We start from the raw sequence: 18,173 nt of genomic DNA on the forward strand, positions 1-18,173 counted from the left end.
TGTTCACAGAACCAGGAGCCAAAAGCCAACTTTATTGAACCAAGCCCCAATAAAAACAAAAAATACTATCAAGTCACTTTCCAGCTTTAAATTTTTAAATATTGCATGGATCAATTCTACAAGGGCAGTGTATGTAAGGTATACTGTGACATTTCAGGCACCTAAAGAAACAATCTTCCTAAACCACTAGCATCTAGGCTGCTCTTCTCAACCATGTGTCTGTCTGTCTGTCTGTCTGTCTGTCTGTCTGTCTGTCTGTCTATCTATCTTAAGTAGCCCAGACTGACCTGATTCTCTTGTTTCCACCTTCCAAGTACTAGTATCATAAGTGTGCTGCATTGTGCCTGGCTTAGTCTTTGAAAGTAGAGCTAAGCAATAGGTACTGGCTCTTTAGGATGACACAAATATATTTCAAAATTAAACTGTGGCAATACTTTCATCAAGTTAGTATAGAGGGATATACAAAAGGCCATTAAATTGTACACTTCAAATAGGTGAACTGCATATTTCAATTATATTTCAATAAATATATTTTATGTTATATAGTTACATTTATACTATATATTATATATTTAGTATATATTATGTAATATAATAACATATAATATATTTTTTTAACCTAGAGGTAAAGGGGCTTAAGAAATGGCTCCATGGTTTAAGAGCACTTGCTGCTTTTTCATAAGACTCAGGTTTGGATCCCACTCCCCACTCATACATTAGACAGCTAACAGCTTCCTATAACTACAGTTCCAAGGCACCCCCTTGAACACCTGCCTGAATGTGGTGTGTATTAACTCATGCAGGCACATACAATACACTCATAAATAAGATCTCTAAAAACTGCTGGGTGTTTTCTCTAAAAAGGTGGCGCATGCCTTTAATCCCAGCACTAAGGAGGCAGAGGCAGGCGGATTTCTGAGTTTGAGGCCAGCCTGGTCTACAGAGTGAGTTCCAGGACAGCCAGGGCTATACAGAGAAACCCTGTCTGGAAAAAACAAAAAAAAAAAAAAAAAAACAAAAAACAAAAAAAAAACTCTAAAAATGAAGCTAAAACAAAACAAAACAAACTAGTGGTAGAGCTAGGCATGGTGGCACACACTTTTAATCCCAGCACTTGGAAGCCATCCAGATGCAGGTGGACAGCTATAAGTTCAAAGCAAGCCTAGTGGACCACCATGAGTTCCAGGAGAGCCTACATAGGCTCTGCCTCAATCAAAAGAACAACTTAGGAATAGGAGAATCACACACATGGCATTAAAGATCAAATCAAGGACATGCGGAATTAGGGTTTTATGATGCTCCAATTCTAGTAAGCAGACTGTGTTTGTTTTAGTGTGAACTTGCAATACCGTATAGTACTACATATGTTGCTCTTTCATCTTTAAATAAGTTTTCCCCCTTCATCAAGATATAAATATAATATCTACTTTGTAAATCTTTAAGCAGTACTGTTGAAGTAATAAATGATATGGATATTCATGGTATATTAGTGTCCCCATGTGCTAGACACTATACAGAATGAAAAGACAATCTTCTTTTAAGGTACACAGGATACTAGAGGCAATAGACATACAAAAAAAAAGATAATGGATTCAGACGTGGTTGTATGCACCTTTAATTGTAGCAGTTGTTGGGAGACAGATCTGTGAGTTCAAGGCCAACCAGGACTATATAGTAAAAACTTGTCTTAGTTAGAGTTTCTGTTGCTGTGATGATGCACCATGACCAAAAGCAACTTGGGGAGGAAAAGGTTTATTTCATTCACATTTCCGTATAACAGTTCATCATCAAAAGCAGTGAGGGCAGGAACTCAAGCAGGGCAGGAACCCGGAGACAGGAGCTGATGTGAAAAGCCATAGAGGGGTGCTGCTTCTGGCTAGCTCCCCATGGCTTTGCTCAGCCTGCTTTCTTATAGAACCCAGGACCACCTGCCCAAGAATACCACAACACACAATGGCCTGACCCTTCTTCATCAATCACTAATTAAGATAATGCCCTACAGGCTTGCCTACAGCCTGATCTTAAGTAGGCATTTTGGTTTTTTTTTTTTGGGGGGGGGTTGTTTTGTTTTGTTTTGTTTAGGATCCTGCCTCTCAGATGGTTCTAGATTGTGTCAAATTGACACAAAACTGTCCACCACAAACCCTGTCTAAAAGAAAGGAGGAAGGTGGGTGGTGTTCTGTCTTCCACAAGCAACAGTGGAGGCAAAGGGGAAGACACACCTGCGTCAGCCTGGGGAGGACAAGATTATAGAGGTGGTAGTAGTGAGGGCTTGAATGAAGAGTAAAGTTTAAATTGCCAGATTGAAAAAGGGGCCAAGCCGGGCGTGGTGGCGCACGGCTTTAATCCCAGCACTAGAGAGGCAGAGGCAGGCAGATTTCTGAGTTCAAGGCCAGCCTGGTCTACAGAGTGAGTTCCAGGACGGCGGCCAGGGCTACACAGAGAAACCCTGTCTGGAAAAACCAAAAAAAGAAAGAAAAAAAAGAAAGAAAGAAAAGAAAAAGGGGCCAAGGAGGGACTTTATAGGAAATTCCATGCAATTGGATAAAAGTAATTCATTGTTGCTGAACCTTGAAGTGTGTGTAAAACAGTCTGTTTGGATAATCAAGGTTTTAGATCCTGAATGACCTGTGGATCATGTCAAAATGTTGGTGGTGGTTGTTTTATTTTCTAATCCCATATAAAATAGTCATTTCAGAATGACTGATTCTTCAAGGCTGACCTCCAATGAGGCTGCCCCTACACACACATACACACACACACACTCCACATACACACATACACACAGACATACATGCACACCACACACACACATTCTGACACACTCACACATACCACACACAGAGAAACATACCATACAACATTACATACATACCACAAGCACTCCTCCCCGCACACACCCCATATACCCCACAGACACACATATACCACACACTCACATACACAACACACAGAGACAAACACACACCACACAGCATATACACCCCCCACACATACCACACTACTACACAGACTGACACACTCACACACACACACCACTACACACACACCACACACAGACATACTACACAACACTACACACACATACACACAAATACCACATGCACAAATACACATACCCCATACACCCCACAGACATACATACACTACACACTCACTTGCAGACACAGAGTCAAACACGCATACCACACACACACTCCACACCACACATATACCACACTCCCCACACACATACACATGCACCTCACACACTCACACACACATACTCCACACATACCCACATACCACATACACACCACAAACACACACACTCTCCACATGTTCACACACACCACAAACACACACACTCCACATGCATACACAAAACACACACCACATACACACCACAAACCACAAACACACATACAGTCCCTACACACAAAACACACACCACACATAGACCATACCCACACGCACCCATCCACACACATATACATACACACACACATACATACATACATCACACCATAAACACACACACACACACACAGGATGCCATAAGCATTTTTCTTGTTTTGGCGGTTACTCTGTCAGCCATAAGAGAAATGGATGAGGTCAGTGGGAGATGCACAGAGGCGGTGCAGATTGGAGGAAATGGCTGCATCAAGTCTCCAGGCTTATTGGTTGATCTAAGAAACAAGGGATGGGAATACATCAAAGGTGGGAACTCCTCCCCGCTCACCTCCCCACCCTACACCTAGGCAACTGAGGTCGTGGGTTCGGTCAGCAACACTTGGTAGAGCAGACTGGTCTCACCACTGTTCCCATGGAGGAGGTATAGCAGCTTTGCTGTTTTGTGGTTTTGTATTTTTGGTGAAGGAGCTTGTTTTGCCTTTACAAAAGAACACAGAGTTGCCACATCTCTCCCTGTGAGAGTTGAATGTTGGGTGCTGGCCTCAGCACAGAAAAAAAAAAAAAAAAAAAAAAAGACCATAGGGATAAGAACACTTGATCTGCTTCTGGTTTTGGTAGCTATTGGTAATCTAGGCAAGGATTTGGATGAGTTAACATAGCTCGCACTTAGCTCTGTCTGAGGTTTTCTTTCGCTGGTGTGTTTGCTGTCAGAGGTACAGCTTTCAGGCACCTATGGTGCAAAGCATGCGCTGTTCCTAGGCTTGTGCAAGTTAGTAGGCAGGCTGCTAAGAGGTCTGAATGAGGGTTGGGGGTGGGGCGAGATTAAGTCCCGAGCTACAAGAGGTCCCCTGGGGCTAAGTGAAAGGCTTGTTCTTTTGAAATGGTCCCTGTTGGTAATTAACAACAAATCATGAATACTATGGTGTCAGATAAAGAGGATTTGTAGGCACAATGTTGGTGGAGACTGATCCCTATCATTCCAGAAAGCTGTTCAATCTGTGAACACTAGCGGTCTGCCAGGTAATGCGAGCTTGTCCTGAGGAAAACCCCGAGACTGATTCCCACAGTTTTGGAACGGCTCCCAATTCTCATTTCTGCCACCTACTTCATACTGTCCTTGAGATCAATGAATGGTAGCTTCCTGTTGTAGCAAATATTTGAATAAGAGGTTTGGTTTCTGCTGTGCCTTCTGTTACAATAAAAACGTGTGCTGTATAAATTTAATTGGCTTCATTAATGTGTACGCCTTCTCTGCAAAGAGAGGTAATCTGGGGAGGAGCAGAATGTTGAGAATATGCAGCGCTTCTTATAGGCTGTTGCTTTAATACGACCAGCCTGAGATGGAAGCTACTCATTTAGAATATTGGTCGATGACAACACTGGCTGGAACAAAGTGACCAGTCTCAGATAGCCACTAGCTTTCCTGGGCTGCAGGTTGCTAGGGCTCAGGAGGTAGCTGTTTTCCCCGCGAAAAGGGGCGGGGTGAATTGATGTGTTAGAGGGGGAATACATATATGATTTCTGCCTCTCCACGATGATAACGAGCCACGGACACAAATGCGAACTGAAGAGAAGGAAGGTCGAAAGAAACGTTGGTATTTATTATGTTGGGGGGTTTGTTTGGCGGGGGCTGCATGTGTGTGTTTCCTCCCAATGCTACGACGCATTAACCCTGCTGCTATTGGGACATTCTCTTCTCAGCCTATTGGCTGAGCCCAGGAGTTGCTGCCTGCCAATCGGGTAATGAAAGGCAGACAAATCTACCCCGCCACCAGCAAAAAACGGCGCGTAACCCTTGCAGCGCCGGCGGAGCCGCGCCAGACCTGGCGCGGGGAAGGGAGATAGGTGTCTCCAGCTGCTGTGGCTGTTAGGGGCGGGTCAGCTTCTTTGGCGTCTCCGGACCAAGTAGAGAATTAGCGGATGGCAGCAATGCCCAGCACGGTGAGAAGCTGGGTAGAAATTTGGTGGGGGGCTACCCTTTTGTTCCTCTTTTGCCACCTGGGCTACGTTTATGGGCAGATTCGCTACCCGGTCCCAGAGGAGTCACAGGAAGGGACTTTTGTAGGGAATGTCGCCCAAGATTTTCTGCTGGATACAGAGAGTCTGTCAGCTCGCAGGCTGCAGGTCGCTGGAGAGGTGAACCAAAGACACTTCCGTGTGGATTTGGACAGCGGAGCCCTGCTCATCAAAAATCCAATCGATCGAGAGGCACTGTGTGGGCTCAGTGCCAGCTGCATCGTGCCCCTGGAGTTTGTAACCGAAGGGCCTTTGGAAATGTACCGAGCGGAGGTTGAGATCGTAGATGTGAATGATCACGCCCCCCGATTTCCGCGGCAGCAGTTGGACTTGGAAATCGGGGAAGCAGCTCCGCCAGGACAGCGTTTCCCCTTGGAAAAGGCTCAGGATGCAGATGTTGGGAGCAATTCCATTAGCAGCTACAGACTAAGCTCCAATGAGCACTTTGCCCTGGATGTCAAGAAGCGCAGCGACGGTAGCCTGGTCCCAGAGCTTCTTCTGGAGAAGCCGTTGGATCGTGAGAAGCAATCCGACTACCGCCTGGTGCTGACTGCTGTGGATGGAGGGAACCCCCCTAGATCTGGCACCGCAGAGCTCCGGGTGTCAGTGCTGGATGTGAATGACAACGCCCCAGCCTTCCAGCAATCCAGTTACAGGATCAGCGTGTTGGAGAGCGCGCCAGCGGGCATGGTGCTCATCCAGCTCAATGCCTCTGACCCAGACCTGGGACCTAGTGGTAATGTCACCTTTTCTTTTAGTGGTCACACCCCTGACCGTGTGAGAAACCTCTTTAGCCTTCATCCCACTACTGGAAAGCTTACCCTTCAGGGGCCTCTAGACTTTGAGAGTGAGAATTATTACGAATTTGATGTCAGGGCTCGTGATGGGGGTTCTCCAGCCATGGAACAACACTGCAGCCTTAGGGTGGATCTTCTAGATGTGAACGACAACGCCCCCCACATCACAGTGACCTCTGAGCTTGGAACTCTACCAGAGAGTGCAGAACCTGGCACTGTGGTAGCACTAATCAGTGTGCAGGACCCTGACTCGGGGTCAAATGGAGATGTGAGCCTTCGGATTCCTGACCACTTACCATTTGCCCTCAAGTCTGCCTTCAGGAACCAGTTCTCCCTCGTGACAGCAGGACCCTTGGACCGAGAGGCCAGATCCAGTTACGACATCATGGTTACCGCTTCTGATGCCGGGACCCCTCCCCTGAGTACCCACAGGACGATTTTCCTCAATATCTCAGATGTGAATGATAACCCACCCTCATTCTTTCAGAGGTCACATGAGGTGTTTGTTCCTGAGAACAACCGCCCAGGGGACCTCCTTTGCTCCCTTGCAGCCTCTGACCCAGACTCTGGCTTAAACGCGTTAATCTCATACTCTCTCTTAGAGCCCAGAAACCGAGATGTGTCGGCTTCTTCCTTCATCTCTCTGAACCCCCAGACAGGGGCTGTTCATGCTACTAGATCCTTTGACTATGAGCAAACACAGACACTGCAGTTTGAGGTGCAGGCCAGGGACAGGGGCAGCCCACCCCTCAGCAGCACTGTGACAGTGCGCCTGTTCGTTCTAGACCTCAACGACAATGCCCCAGCAGTGCTACGCCCCCGGGCCAGGCCTGGTTCCTTATGTCCCCAGGCATTGCCTCCATCAGTTGGCGCCGGTCACCTCGTCACAAAGGTGACAGCTGTGGACTTAGATTCAGGTTACAATGCTTGGGTTTCCTATCAGCTCCTGGAGGCCCCAGATCCCAGCCTGTTTGCAGTCTCCCGTTATGCAGGGGAAGTACGGACTGCTGTTCCCATACCAGCTGACCTCCCACCTCAGAAGCTGGTCATTGTGGTGAAGGACAGTGGGAGCCCACCACTCTCTACCTCTGTGACTCTCCTAGTGTCCTTAGAGGAAGACACTCATCCAGTTGTCCCAGATCTTCGAGAATCTTCAGCTCCCCGGGAAGGAGAATCCCGCCTAACCCTCTACTTGGCTGTGTCCTTAGTGGCGATCTGCTTTGTCTCCTTTGGTTCTTTTGTGGCACTGCTCTCTAAGTGTCTTCGTGGGGCTGCCTGTGGAGTAACGTGCTTTCCTGCTGGCACCTGTGCCTGTCTCACCAGATCTCGGAGGAGGGAGGGGCTTCCTCCTTCCAATGGGATCCTCCGAATCCAGCTAGGGTCAGAAGATCCTATCAAGTTTGTTGACGTGGGAGGCCACTCTCATGGCTGTACACCGTTGGCTTCTGCGCCCACTCGGAGTGATAGCTTCATGATGGTGAAGTCACCCAGTGCACCTATGGCTGGGGAGCCCGTGCGGCCAAGCTGTCCACCCTCTGATCTTCTCTATGGGCTAGAGGTGAGACCTTTGCAGGCTCAGCCAATGCTTGAGGGTGATTGCGATCCAGCCACATGGCTGGGCCGAGTGCCAGAGGGTACTGACCTCCCTGTAAGAGCCCATAGGGGTGCCACCATTTTTGTAAGTAGTAACTGTGTTGTAAATGCTGTGCTCTGCAAGTGGTTTCTGAATTGACTGGTGGTTAGAACTTGGGGATGAGTCAAGCCCATAGATCAGAACTCAGTGGGGGTCGGGGGGAGGCAGTAATAATGTCCTTATTTTTAAGAGTAAGAAATAAAAGTAACTGGTTATCAAGAACGAAGCTGCTGTGGAAACATGATAATGGAATGTAGGAGCGCGTCAACCAATCAAAACTGTCTTGAACAAGTGTGGGTTGGGCTATCACCTAAACCCAGGACCGCTTCCTCTGTTCTTTCTGAATGAGAGGGCTGTGCCCTGGAGAATGTTGACTCTGGATTACCATCTCCAACTGGTTTGGTGGTAGACTAAAATTATTTTGTCCCATGTTGTTTGGTGTTCTCTGGCCCAGCGTGATGAAGGGAGGTGTTTATTTGGAAAAAAAATAATGTCAAAAAAAAAAAAAAAAGGAAAGAGCCAATGGAACTGAGAGGTTCAGATCAAAGAGACAGTGGAGATCATCCCCTGGGACTCCTGGTATTCCCCACTGGGATGTGAGCTAGATGCAGTAATCTGTGAACAGGGAGCACCTGTTACCTCTTGTGGGTGGGGGAAAGCACTAGGTAGGTGGTCACTCCAAGTCAGAGAATTCACAGAGACAGACATTCTGGGAATCTTTTATTTTATTAATCTTTCCATCCCATTATCAGTCCTCCTTCCTCCACATTCTGGGAATCTTTAAGGAGAGTTTTGGATTCAGTGAAAACTGTAAAACCTAGAGGCCATTGTGGCTTCTGGTCCCTCCAGAGTAGCCCAGACCCTTTCCCATAAGCTATGCTGGCTGCTCGGTCCCAATCTGAGTCTAGGGTCTCAGGAAAGCTAAGTCGTGTAGCTCTTTGCAGACATTGCTGGGGAGCAGGGCAGGGCTTTAGAAGGTCCTAACAAAGCTTGATTAGTATTTGGTAGGATCTGGGGCTTGGGAGGAGGGGAAGGACAATGCCTGCCATGTGGGCTTTGCATCTCCAGGAGGACACATTTTTGTTGGTTCAAGCAAAAAAGCTTCTGAAGTCAGGCAGGAAGTTGCTGGGACAGAACACTAAGGAGTTTTGTACCATTTTAATCTTCCCCGTTGAGCACCATCTGAGCCATCAAACTTCCCTGCCAGAGGGGGCTGAATCAACCTGCAGCCCAAATGAGTGGGGAGGCTTCTGTGACACAGATTTTTCAGCGACGGTTCCCAAGGTTTCCAGGACCGAGGAGACTTCATAATTGGTTGAGAGCAGACAGACTTTTTGGCCAATCAAACTTAGAGCCGAGGTGGGGGATCTGCTCTTCCTGCCCGCCTCTCCTCCTCCAGCTCCCTAGCGCCACTTACATTTAACTCCCCTCCCCCTCCCACCCCCGCCAGTTGGTGACTAAGAAAGGCTGCAGGCAGGCAAACCTCAGAGCAGTTTTTTAAAGAGGCTGGAAGGAGACATAGGAGATTTCAGCTTCTGCATTCCAGGCTCTGGGTTTTTACCTTGGAGACAGGACAGCACAGTTACTCTCCAAGAAGGGACTTCTGGGTCATGAGGCCTATGGCATCACCACAGGTCGCTGGGAAATGGCAAGTGCTGTGTGTGTTGTCCTTGTGCTGCTGTGGCTGGGTGTCTGGGCAGCTTCGGTATTCAGTGGTGGAGGAATCTGAGCCGGGGACTTTGGTGGGGAACGTTGCTCAAGATCTGGGCTTAAAGGGGACAGATCTATTGAGCCGCAGGCTGAGATTGGGCTCTGAGGAGAATGGGCGCTATTTTTCCCTGAGTTTGGTGAGCGGAGCTTTGGCAGTGAGTCAGAAAATTGACCGAGAGAGCCTGTGCGGAGCCAGCACTAGCTGCCTGCTGCCTGTACAGGTGGTAACTGAACACCCCCTGGAGCTCACCCGTGTAGAGGTAGAGATCCTGGACCTCAATGACAACTCTCCCAGCTTTGCCACTCCTGATCGAGAGATGCGCATCTCGGAATCAGCTGCACCTGGAGCCAGGTTCCCACTGGATAGTGCCCAAGACCCAGATGTGGGCACCAATACTGTGAGCTTTTATACTCTCAGCCCCAACAGTCACTTCTCTCTGCATGTGAAGACCCTAAAAGATGGGAAGCTCTTCCCAGAGCTAGTTCTAGAGCAACAGCTAGACCGTGAGACCCAGGCAAGACATCAGCTGGTACTCACTGCTGTGGATGGGGGAACCCCAGCCCGCTCAGGGACCAGCCTTATCTCTGTCATTGTGCTGGACATCAATGATAATGCCCCAACCTTCCAGTCCTCAGTTCTACGTGTGGGGCTCCCAGAGAACACACCCCCGGGTACACTGCTGCTCCTTCTCAATGCCACTGATCCAGACGAGGGCACCAATGGCCAACTAGACTACTCTTTTGGAGACCATACATCTGAAGCAGTGAAGAATCTCTTTGGCCTGGATCCTAGCAGTGGAGCAATCCATGTGTTGGGTCCAGTAGATTTTGAGGAATCAAATTTCTATGAAATTCATGCAAGAGCTCGAGACCAGGGACAGCCAGCCATGGAGGGCCACTGTGTAATTCAAGTGGATGTAGGGGATGCTAACGACAACCCCCCTGAGGTGCTGCTGGCATCTTTGGTCAACCCTGTCCTAGAGAGCACACCAGTGGGCACGGTTGTGGGGTTGTTTAATGTGCGCGACCGAGACTCAGGTAGAAATGGTGAGGTGAGCCTGGAGACATCTCCAAACCTGCCATTTCAGATCAAGCCTTCTGAGAACCACTACTCACTGCTCACCAGCCAGCCTTTGGACCGAGAGGCCACATCCCATTATACCATTGAGCTGCTGGCCAGTGATGCTGGATCACCTCCCCTACATACCCATCTCACCCTCAGGCTGAACATTTCAGATGTTAATGACAACGCACCCCATTTTACCCAACAGCTCTACACTGCCTATATCCCAGAAAACCGCCCACCAGGCTCTCTCCTCTGTACTGTGGCTGCCTCTGATCCAGACGAGGGAGATAATGCCCGCCTCACCTATTCTATTGTGGGGAGTCAAATCCAGGGAGCCCCAGCCTCCTCCTTTGTGTATGTCAACCCTGAGGATGGACGAGTCTTTGCCCAGCGGACCTTTGACTATGAGTTACTGCAGATGCTGCAAATCGTGGTGGGGGTCCGAGATTCCGGCTCTCCCCGACTGCATGCTAACACATCTCTCCACGTGTTTGTCCTTGATCAGAATGATAATGCCCCAGCTGTGCTGCACCCACGACCTGGCAGGGAGTTCTCAGCCCCTCAACGTCTTCCCCGATCTGCTCCTCCTGGTTCTTTGGTCACCAAGGTGACAGCTGTGGATGCTGACGCTGGTCACAATGCATGGCTCTCTTACTCTCTATTACCGCAGTCCACAGCCCCCGGACTGTTCCTTGTATCTGCACACACTGGTGAGGTGCGCACAGCCCGGGCCTTATTGGAGGATGACTCTGATACCCAACAGGTGGTGGTCCTGGTGAAGGACAATGGTGACCCTTCACTATCCTCCACAGCAACAGTACTGCTGGTTCTGGAGGACGAGGATGCAGAGGAAATGCCCAAATCCAGTGACTTCCTCACACACCCTCCAGAGCGGTCAGACCTCACCCTTTACCTTATTGTGGCACTAGCAGCTGTCAGTCTCTTATCCTTAGTTACCTTCACTTTCATGTCAGCTAAGTGTCTGCGGAGGCATGAAGATGGGGACCGGGGTGGGGGCCACTGCTGCAGGGGCCAGGACTCGCCCTCCAGGGAGTTCTATAAGCAGTCCAGCCCCAACCTCCAGGTGAGCTCAGATGGCACACTAAAGTACATGGAGGTGACCCTGCGGCCCACAGACTCTCAGAGCCATTGCTACAGGACGTGCTTTTCTCCGGCCTCCGATGGCAGTGACTTCACTTTCCTCAGGCCCCTCAGCGTTCAGCAGCCCTCAGCCTTGGCCCTGGAGCCCGAGGCCTTGCGTTCCCGCTCTAGTACGCTGCGGGAGCGGAGCCAGGTGAGGGCTGGGAGCCGCCATGCGACCCCCGGGGGAGTGCGATGGAGAAGCTGCCCGGTCCACCTAAGGGGCTTTTCTCTCTCTCTCTCTCTCTCTCTCTCTCTCTCTCTCTCTCTCTCTCTCTCTCTCTCTCTCTCTGTACCAAGCTGGCACACCTGTTGGATGCATTTGAAAGTGGACAATCAGAGTGGTTGAGGCAAAGAAGGGTTCTGTCCTAACCCACATAGAGAAAGGATGGCGCCCCCGCATCGCTGCAGGTGAATTCGCAGCGATGTGGCAGATGCTGGGGGTCCCGCGTGGACCACCACAGACGGGCGCTGGCTCCAGAGAGGTCTTCCCCTCGAGGCTTTCTCCCTGCTGTCCCGACCGTTCGTTAACTTCAACTCTGCTTACTCCAGCTCCAGCCAACCAGTGATATTTGGCTAGGGCTGGCTGGTATCTATGGTGCTAGTCACACCTTCGCGCCGTCCCTACCCGGACGCACCCCTTGGGCCGCCCCGGAAGTGCTCCGGGTTGGCTGAGACCTGGTGCGGTTCCCAGGCCACGCCTGCCCAGGACCAAGCCAAGGTTCAGGAGTTTCTCCCCAACCCGCCCAAAACTCCCTAGCGGACAGGGTTACATGGTCCTGAGATGATAGGTTGGTTTCCAGAAATTCAGGAGTGACGCTGGCCCTCTAGGCTCGGCTCGGGACAGGCAGAACCTGCTAGCTCCAGGTCTGGTTGGTCCTGGAGCTCTATGCCTAAATCCTCACTCTCAGCGCCTGCGCCTCTTCTAAGGTTGGCCAATGCCGAGACCCCAGGTGTCAGGTGTCAACAGCGACTCTGCCCTCCCCTTGAAAGTAGGAGCCTGGAGAACTACTCTGGGGATTCAAAACTAGGCTTTGGCTCCGTCTCGTAAATGTACTCAAAGATCTAGGGTCAGGATTTGGGGATAATGCTCAGAGTGTCTGAGACTTGCCAAATCTTCCCTTCTCTGATGGGGAAACCACAGCTTCTGCCAGAGATAGCCCTCAGGTGCAAGGAAACTGAAATGGGGTGGGGCACAAACTCTGAAGCTTTAATCCAGTCTGCCCATCCTCCACCCTGCCTCTGCTGTATGGGGTTTATATTTTGGAACATATCCAGCTACTTCTGATAGTTGATTGAAAGAGCCCTACTACACACCTCCTTAAAAAGCCAGCAACACTCTACAGAGGCGGGCAGATCTCTGAGTTCGAGGCAAGCCTGTTCTACTTAATGAGTTCCAGGACAGTCTGGACTACACAGACCCTGTCTTTAAAAAATTAAAATAAATAACAAAAAACAAAAATTAAGACCACCACAACAAAAACTAACCAGAACGAAGGAACCAAGCAAACCAAAGAGCCAGGAACCGGCCATTGCCTCTCCTACCTGTTTCTGGATAGTTATTAGCCTGCTAGTGGTTGCTTTCCCGGAGGTCAAGCAACTTGCTCAAGTTTAGAATAAATGGTGAGAGTCTAATGCAAGTCTGTTTAACCCCAGTGTGTGCTTTGAACAGCTTGGCACTTGGAACTTGTAAAGATGAACATGTGCTAGAATGAGACAGGATGGGGGGGGGCTTTCCTCAATAAGACCTCAAATATGGAAGAAAGTCTTTGGGGATCTCTGCAGCACTCTCTGAACACGTCTGTCCTCTCCCCCTCCCCCACCCCATGCTCACTTGGTATAAAGTTCCAGCCCACTGACAGTTCACCATCCTGCATCCTAACGTGCATTCTGCTGCTGTCAAAGGGTACAGTGGCTGAGGGTCTGCACCGCGCTCCACGGCTGCCCCGGAATGGTGCCCGCCATGGCACCCGATATCTTAGGTTTCTGGGTTCCACCCACATCGCTGTCACTGGTGAACTGCAGTATGAGTCATTGGCAAGTCCTGGGTCTTCCTTCTCCCCAGAGTAATCGGAGATGCTCACACTCTCTCCTCCTGGGAGCCTGTGTGAGAATTAATTACCTGCATATCCCAGAAACTGGTGAAGTCGTGGCTGTAGGAGAATGTGTGGTGGGATACATCTCCAAGAAAGGGACCTGCGGAAGTTAAAAATTCATCGGTGGCTGGCGAACCCTGCACATTGAGCTGGTTGGGAGAGGACTATGGATCAGTTGGCTCTGTCTGGAGCCTGTAGAATGTGGTCCCACTGGATTCCTTCCCAGCCACTTTCTCCGCCTTGGACAGAGCTGCCTTGTTCCCATCTCCTTGGTCACAGGCCATTGTGAGGCATGAAGTTCTGGGGGTGAGAGGCATCCCGGAGCTTGGATGCCCTATAAAGGCTCAGGCTGGCATGACTCCTAAATTAATAATGTATTTAGCTGTGGGAAGAGGTCTTTGAGATCTAGGGCCGGAGGAGGTGGCCCTCTGAATGTGTGAGTGCACAACGTGGCACAAAAAGGGTTACCCAGAGCAGCAGCCATCTTGCTGCAGCCCAGGCTTTGTTCCCAGCTGAGGAGCTGAGTAGCCTTGGACTGGTGGGATTTTACTTTCTGCCACTTGGGGGTGGGGGTGGGGGACACTTTTCTGCACTCTTTCCTCAGTTCCACAAAAGACACTTTGGGTCCTTGAATTTTGGCTTAGAAGTTCAGAGTCTGGGACAGGAAAAGGGGATCCATTTCTTCAGCAAAGAAATCTGTGTTTGTTCACTGTGATCAAATGATATATTTTGTTAGTCTCCGAGTTGGTTCTCCCCACCCCCACCTTTGGAGACATGCGTACCCTCCCCCATCTTATCCCATTTCCATCCTTTACCCACTCCCTGCCCCCATTCCCAGGGGCTCTGGTAACACCTAGCTGTTGGGCACTAAGCTTGCCTCTCTCTGTTTCCTCCACAGCAAGCCCCGCCCAACACTGACTGGCGTTTCTCTCAAGCCCAGAGGCCCGGCACGAGCGGGTAGGTGACTGACTCCTCATCCCACCCTCTTCTCTGCGGCATTTTCTCCGTGATGACGTGGGAGAAGATGAGGGGAGGGCTCGGCATTTTCTACAAATGGCTTCTTTCCCCGGTTCATGATTTCAGGAGGCTTTTGTGTTCTGGGGGCTGCTCTACAGATCCCAGAAAGAAGAGATGCCTGCTCCAGCTATTTTGGAAGCAAGATTCACCCACGCACCCTCTTCCTTCTCCCAGTCACACGCACATTTTCCGATCTCCTGAAATCTGTGGGTGGGGGTGGGGTGAGGAGGACTTTTTGTATCTGTCCGTTGTTTACATTCTCCTCCAGTCGAGCTGGGCTTTAGCCTGACCTGTGACTTGAGTAGAGGAAGTGGGGCCAGAGAAAAACAGGCTGTCTCCAGTCAGAACCTGTGTGAACCCTGCGTGGAGGAAAATGGAAGAGAGAGAGGGAGAGGGAGAGAGAGAGAGAGCAGCCCAGCTGTGGAAAAAGGAAACCACAAAGCTGGAGACAGCGTTGCTTATAAAATGATATATTCTCATACCAACACAGGAAATAGGAAGTTTCCCTTAAGGAGAACCGAGGGAGGTCCCCCTCATTCTGCTTTTCCAAGCTGTCTTCTGACTTCATACCCCGCCCTGTCTACCTGCTGGGTTTTGTCTCCATCTCCCCTTTCTCCAGCTCCTGTCCCCCCTATACTTTCTCATCTCTGCATTCTCCCCCAGAGTCTCTTGGTTTGCAGCCTCTGCCTCCCCCTCTCTCCATCCCTCACACCTGTGTCCCTTGCCCCATCTGCACACACTTCTGTACTGTGCCTGCCATGCCAAGGTGCTCAATAAAAGGAGAAGGCATGAAGACATTTGACTCTTCCTAATGCCACTGTCCCCCCAGGCCCCCTTCTCTGTCTCTGTCCCTTTACTTGTCCTCTTTCTTTGTCTCCCAGTCCAGTCATTTCCTGTGTCACTGTGGTCCTCCTTCCATGCTCCACCCTCCTCTTTCTCCCTCTCTTTCTGCCTCTTTTTGTTCTAAGGCTTACTGTGTTGGTCTCCATGTCTGTTCTGCTTCTCATTCAGAGTCAGTCTCTCTGTCTCTCTCTTACACACACACACACACACACACACACACACACACACACACAATCCCTGTCTGTCTCATTTATTGGCACTTGTAAGCAAGCCAGCTCCCCAGTGTCCTCCCCCTCCCCGCCCCCTCCGCCCCCCCTCACACATAGAGCCTTTGATGGCCACTCTCCACCACTCAGCCTCCCATCCTGACTGGCCCAGCTGTTCATTTCAATCAAGGATAAATTCCTGCTGAGACAAGAACCCCCTATGGGGGTGGGGAGGAGGATGGACTTCACCCGAAAGACCTTCAGTTGATCTGAGGGCCGTGGGATAGGATCTGGGCCAGCTTGCTAGGCAGAAGTTAGGAGCTGGGAAGTCCAGGGAGGGGAGCGAGGCTTGGGCTGGCTTCCTTTCTATGTTTGCCCACATGCTAAGATGGTGATTTTGGGGGGGGGGGGCTCCCGTTCCGCTTTCTCCTCAACAACCAAATCCTAGCTACAACAAGAACCTAGAAGCCTTGAGTACAGGCAAATTCCAGCTCCTGGGCATGTGCCCTGGGCATGCACAGGCTTGTCTGCAGCATCAGGAATGTGAAGCACTTCCTAGAGGGCCCCTAAAAGGCAGCCAGAGAGGCTGGGGCTGCTGTTGCCCCTTCTTTAACCCCAGCCACTTCCTTTTTCCTTGCTGGCTTTGCCAGTCTTCTGTAGTTTGTTCTTTCATTCATTCATTCATTGAGTGAGTGAGTTTTTACTGAGTATCTACTGTGAGCCAGGCACTGCACTCACGTGTCTGTAAGAGTGAGCAAGCAGACACCATCTCCAAACCCTCAAGTTTCCAGGTTAGCGGAGGAAACAACAACAGGACAGTAAATCACACTACACAAACAAACAACCCCCTCAAAAAAACAAAAATCCCAATAAACTCTAGTTAGAAATCATAGTTCTGCCAGGCGTGGTGGCGCACGCCTTTAGTCCCAGCACTTGGGAGGCAGAGGCAGGCGGATTTCTGAGTTCAAGGCCAGCCTGGAGTGAGTTCCAGGACAGCCAGGGCTACACAGAGAAACCCTGTCTCAAAAAACCAAAAAAAAAAAAAAAAGAAAAAAAGAAAAAAAAAAGAAAAAAGAAATCATAGTACTGTGAAGAAGAGCGAAGAAGGGAAGAGGAGATTAAGGAATGCTTCCAGGTGGGGGACATTTGAGCTGCAGTAGTTTTGAGACATACAGGACATCTTGGTCCTTCTATCCTAGCCAGCCAAGCCCTGGCTCTGAAGCAACAGTGGGTGGTAGTCTTGGAAGCCCCAACAGTTGTTTTCATGTGCCACCTGGGGAGCATCCTTCCCTTGATGCCTGTCCCTTCTCATCAATGGGAGGCTTTGCTGGTCTGGAATCCATAGCGGAGCTCTGGGGGAGATGAACAAGGCTCAGGAGATCTCCCTTCCATGGCTGTGGCTGACTCAGCCCCAGAGTGACCAAGATGAAGCACACATCAGGGTGTGATTCGGAGGTGCCAGCCTCCCCACGTCATTCACATAGCCCTCAGTGCGGACCTTCTGCACTCTGTACATTATGGGATTGATAGAGGTGGTCTGCAGTCTCAAGGAGTTGGCAGTGTGTTGAGTGTTGACCTAGTCAGAGAGCAGAAAGAGGTCAGAAGGCAGTAGGGCAGGTGAAATCTGCAAGAGAAGTACAGTCAGCTACCGAAAGACAAGGAAGAACATTCCAGATGCAGAAAGAACCTATGCAAAGGCCCTGCGGCCTCTCTCAAGGAACAGCACACAGGGAGTTCTCCCTTGGCTGCCATTTTGATGAGCACACTGGGGGGGGGGGTGAAGAAAGGCAATTTCTCTTTCTCAGGGTAATACCACCCTCCACTGCTGCTCCGTCCACTCTCTGGCCCACTGTCTGTCAGCCCCTCTGTCCAGCCACATCAGGGTTAGAGCAAGGTCAGTGTTGAAGTCTTCAGTAACCAGGGTGAAGTTCAAGGCAATGGTAGGTCACACTGCTCCAACAAAAGGGAAAGCATTAGGGTCCAGAGTCCCTGCTGGTTGTGAATTTCTCCTTCCCATACTGAGCCTTCTCAGGCCATCCATCTGATTCCAGCAACTGTTCCAAGCTATTTCCCTCTCTCAGGCTGTAACCTGGGCTCTGTACTGCTCTGCAGCTGTTCCCAGAGTCTCCTCAGGTACCATCTTGTTCTTTGTGGTCCCTGGATTATTCTTCTTTTCTGTTCCTGCTCTGAGACATTATTCCTGCTCTCTCTCTCTCTCTCTCTCTCTCTCTCTCTCTCTCTCTCTCTCTCTCTCTC

General features: G+C 50.1%; 1 protein-coding gene across 25 annotated transcripts in view; it reads left to right on the top strand.

Moving 5' to 3' along the window:
- LOC110333163 (protocadherin gamma-A4) overlaps window positions 1–18,173 on the top strand; it is a 180,751-nt gene that overhangs the window by 150,219 nt on the left and 12,359 nt on the right. For 22 of the 25 annotated variants that reach the window (XM_029546769.1, XM_021214659.2, XM_021214665.2 and 19 more), the window contains one exon: window positions 14,750–14,808. In XM_029546769.1, coding sequence (XP_029402629.1) covers window positions 14,750–14,808 — 59 coding nt within the window. Of the gene's footprint in view, window positions 1–4,138; window positions 7,765–9,305; window positions 11,910–14,749; window positions 14,809–18,173 lie in introns of those variants that run through there. The other 3 variants (XM_021214649.2, XM_021214647.2, XM_021214679.2) reach the window with 3 other exon arrangements.

This window comes from Mus pahari, chromosome 15 (assembly GCF_900095145.1).
Source record: "Mus pahari chromosome 15, PAHARI_EIJ_v1.1, whole genome shotgun sequence".
Lineage (NCBI taxonomy): Eukaryota > Metazoa > Chordata > Mammalia > Rodentia > Muridae > Mus > Mus pahari.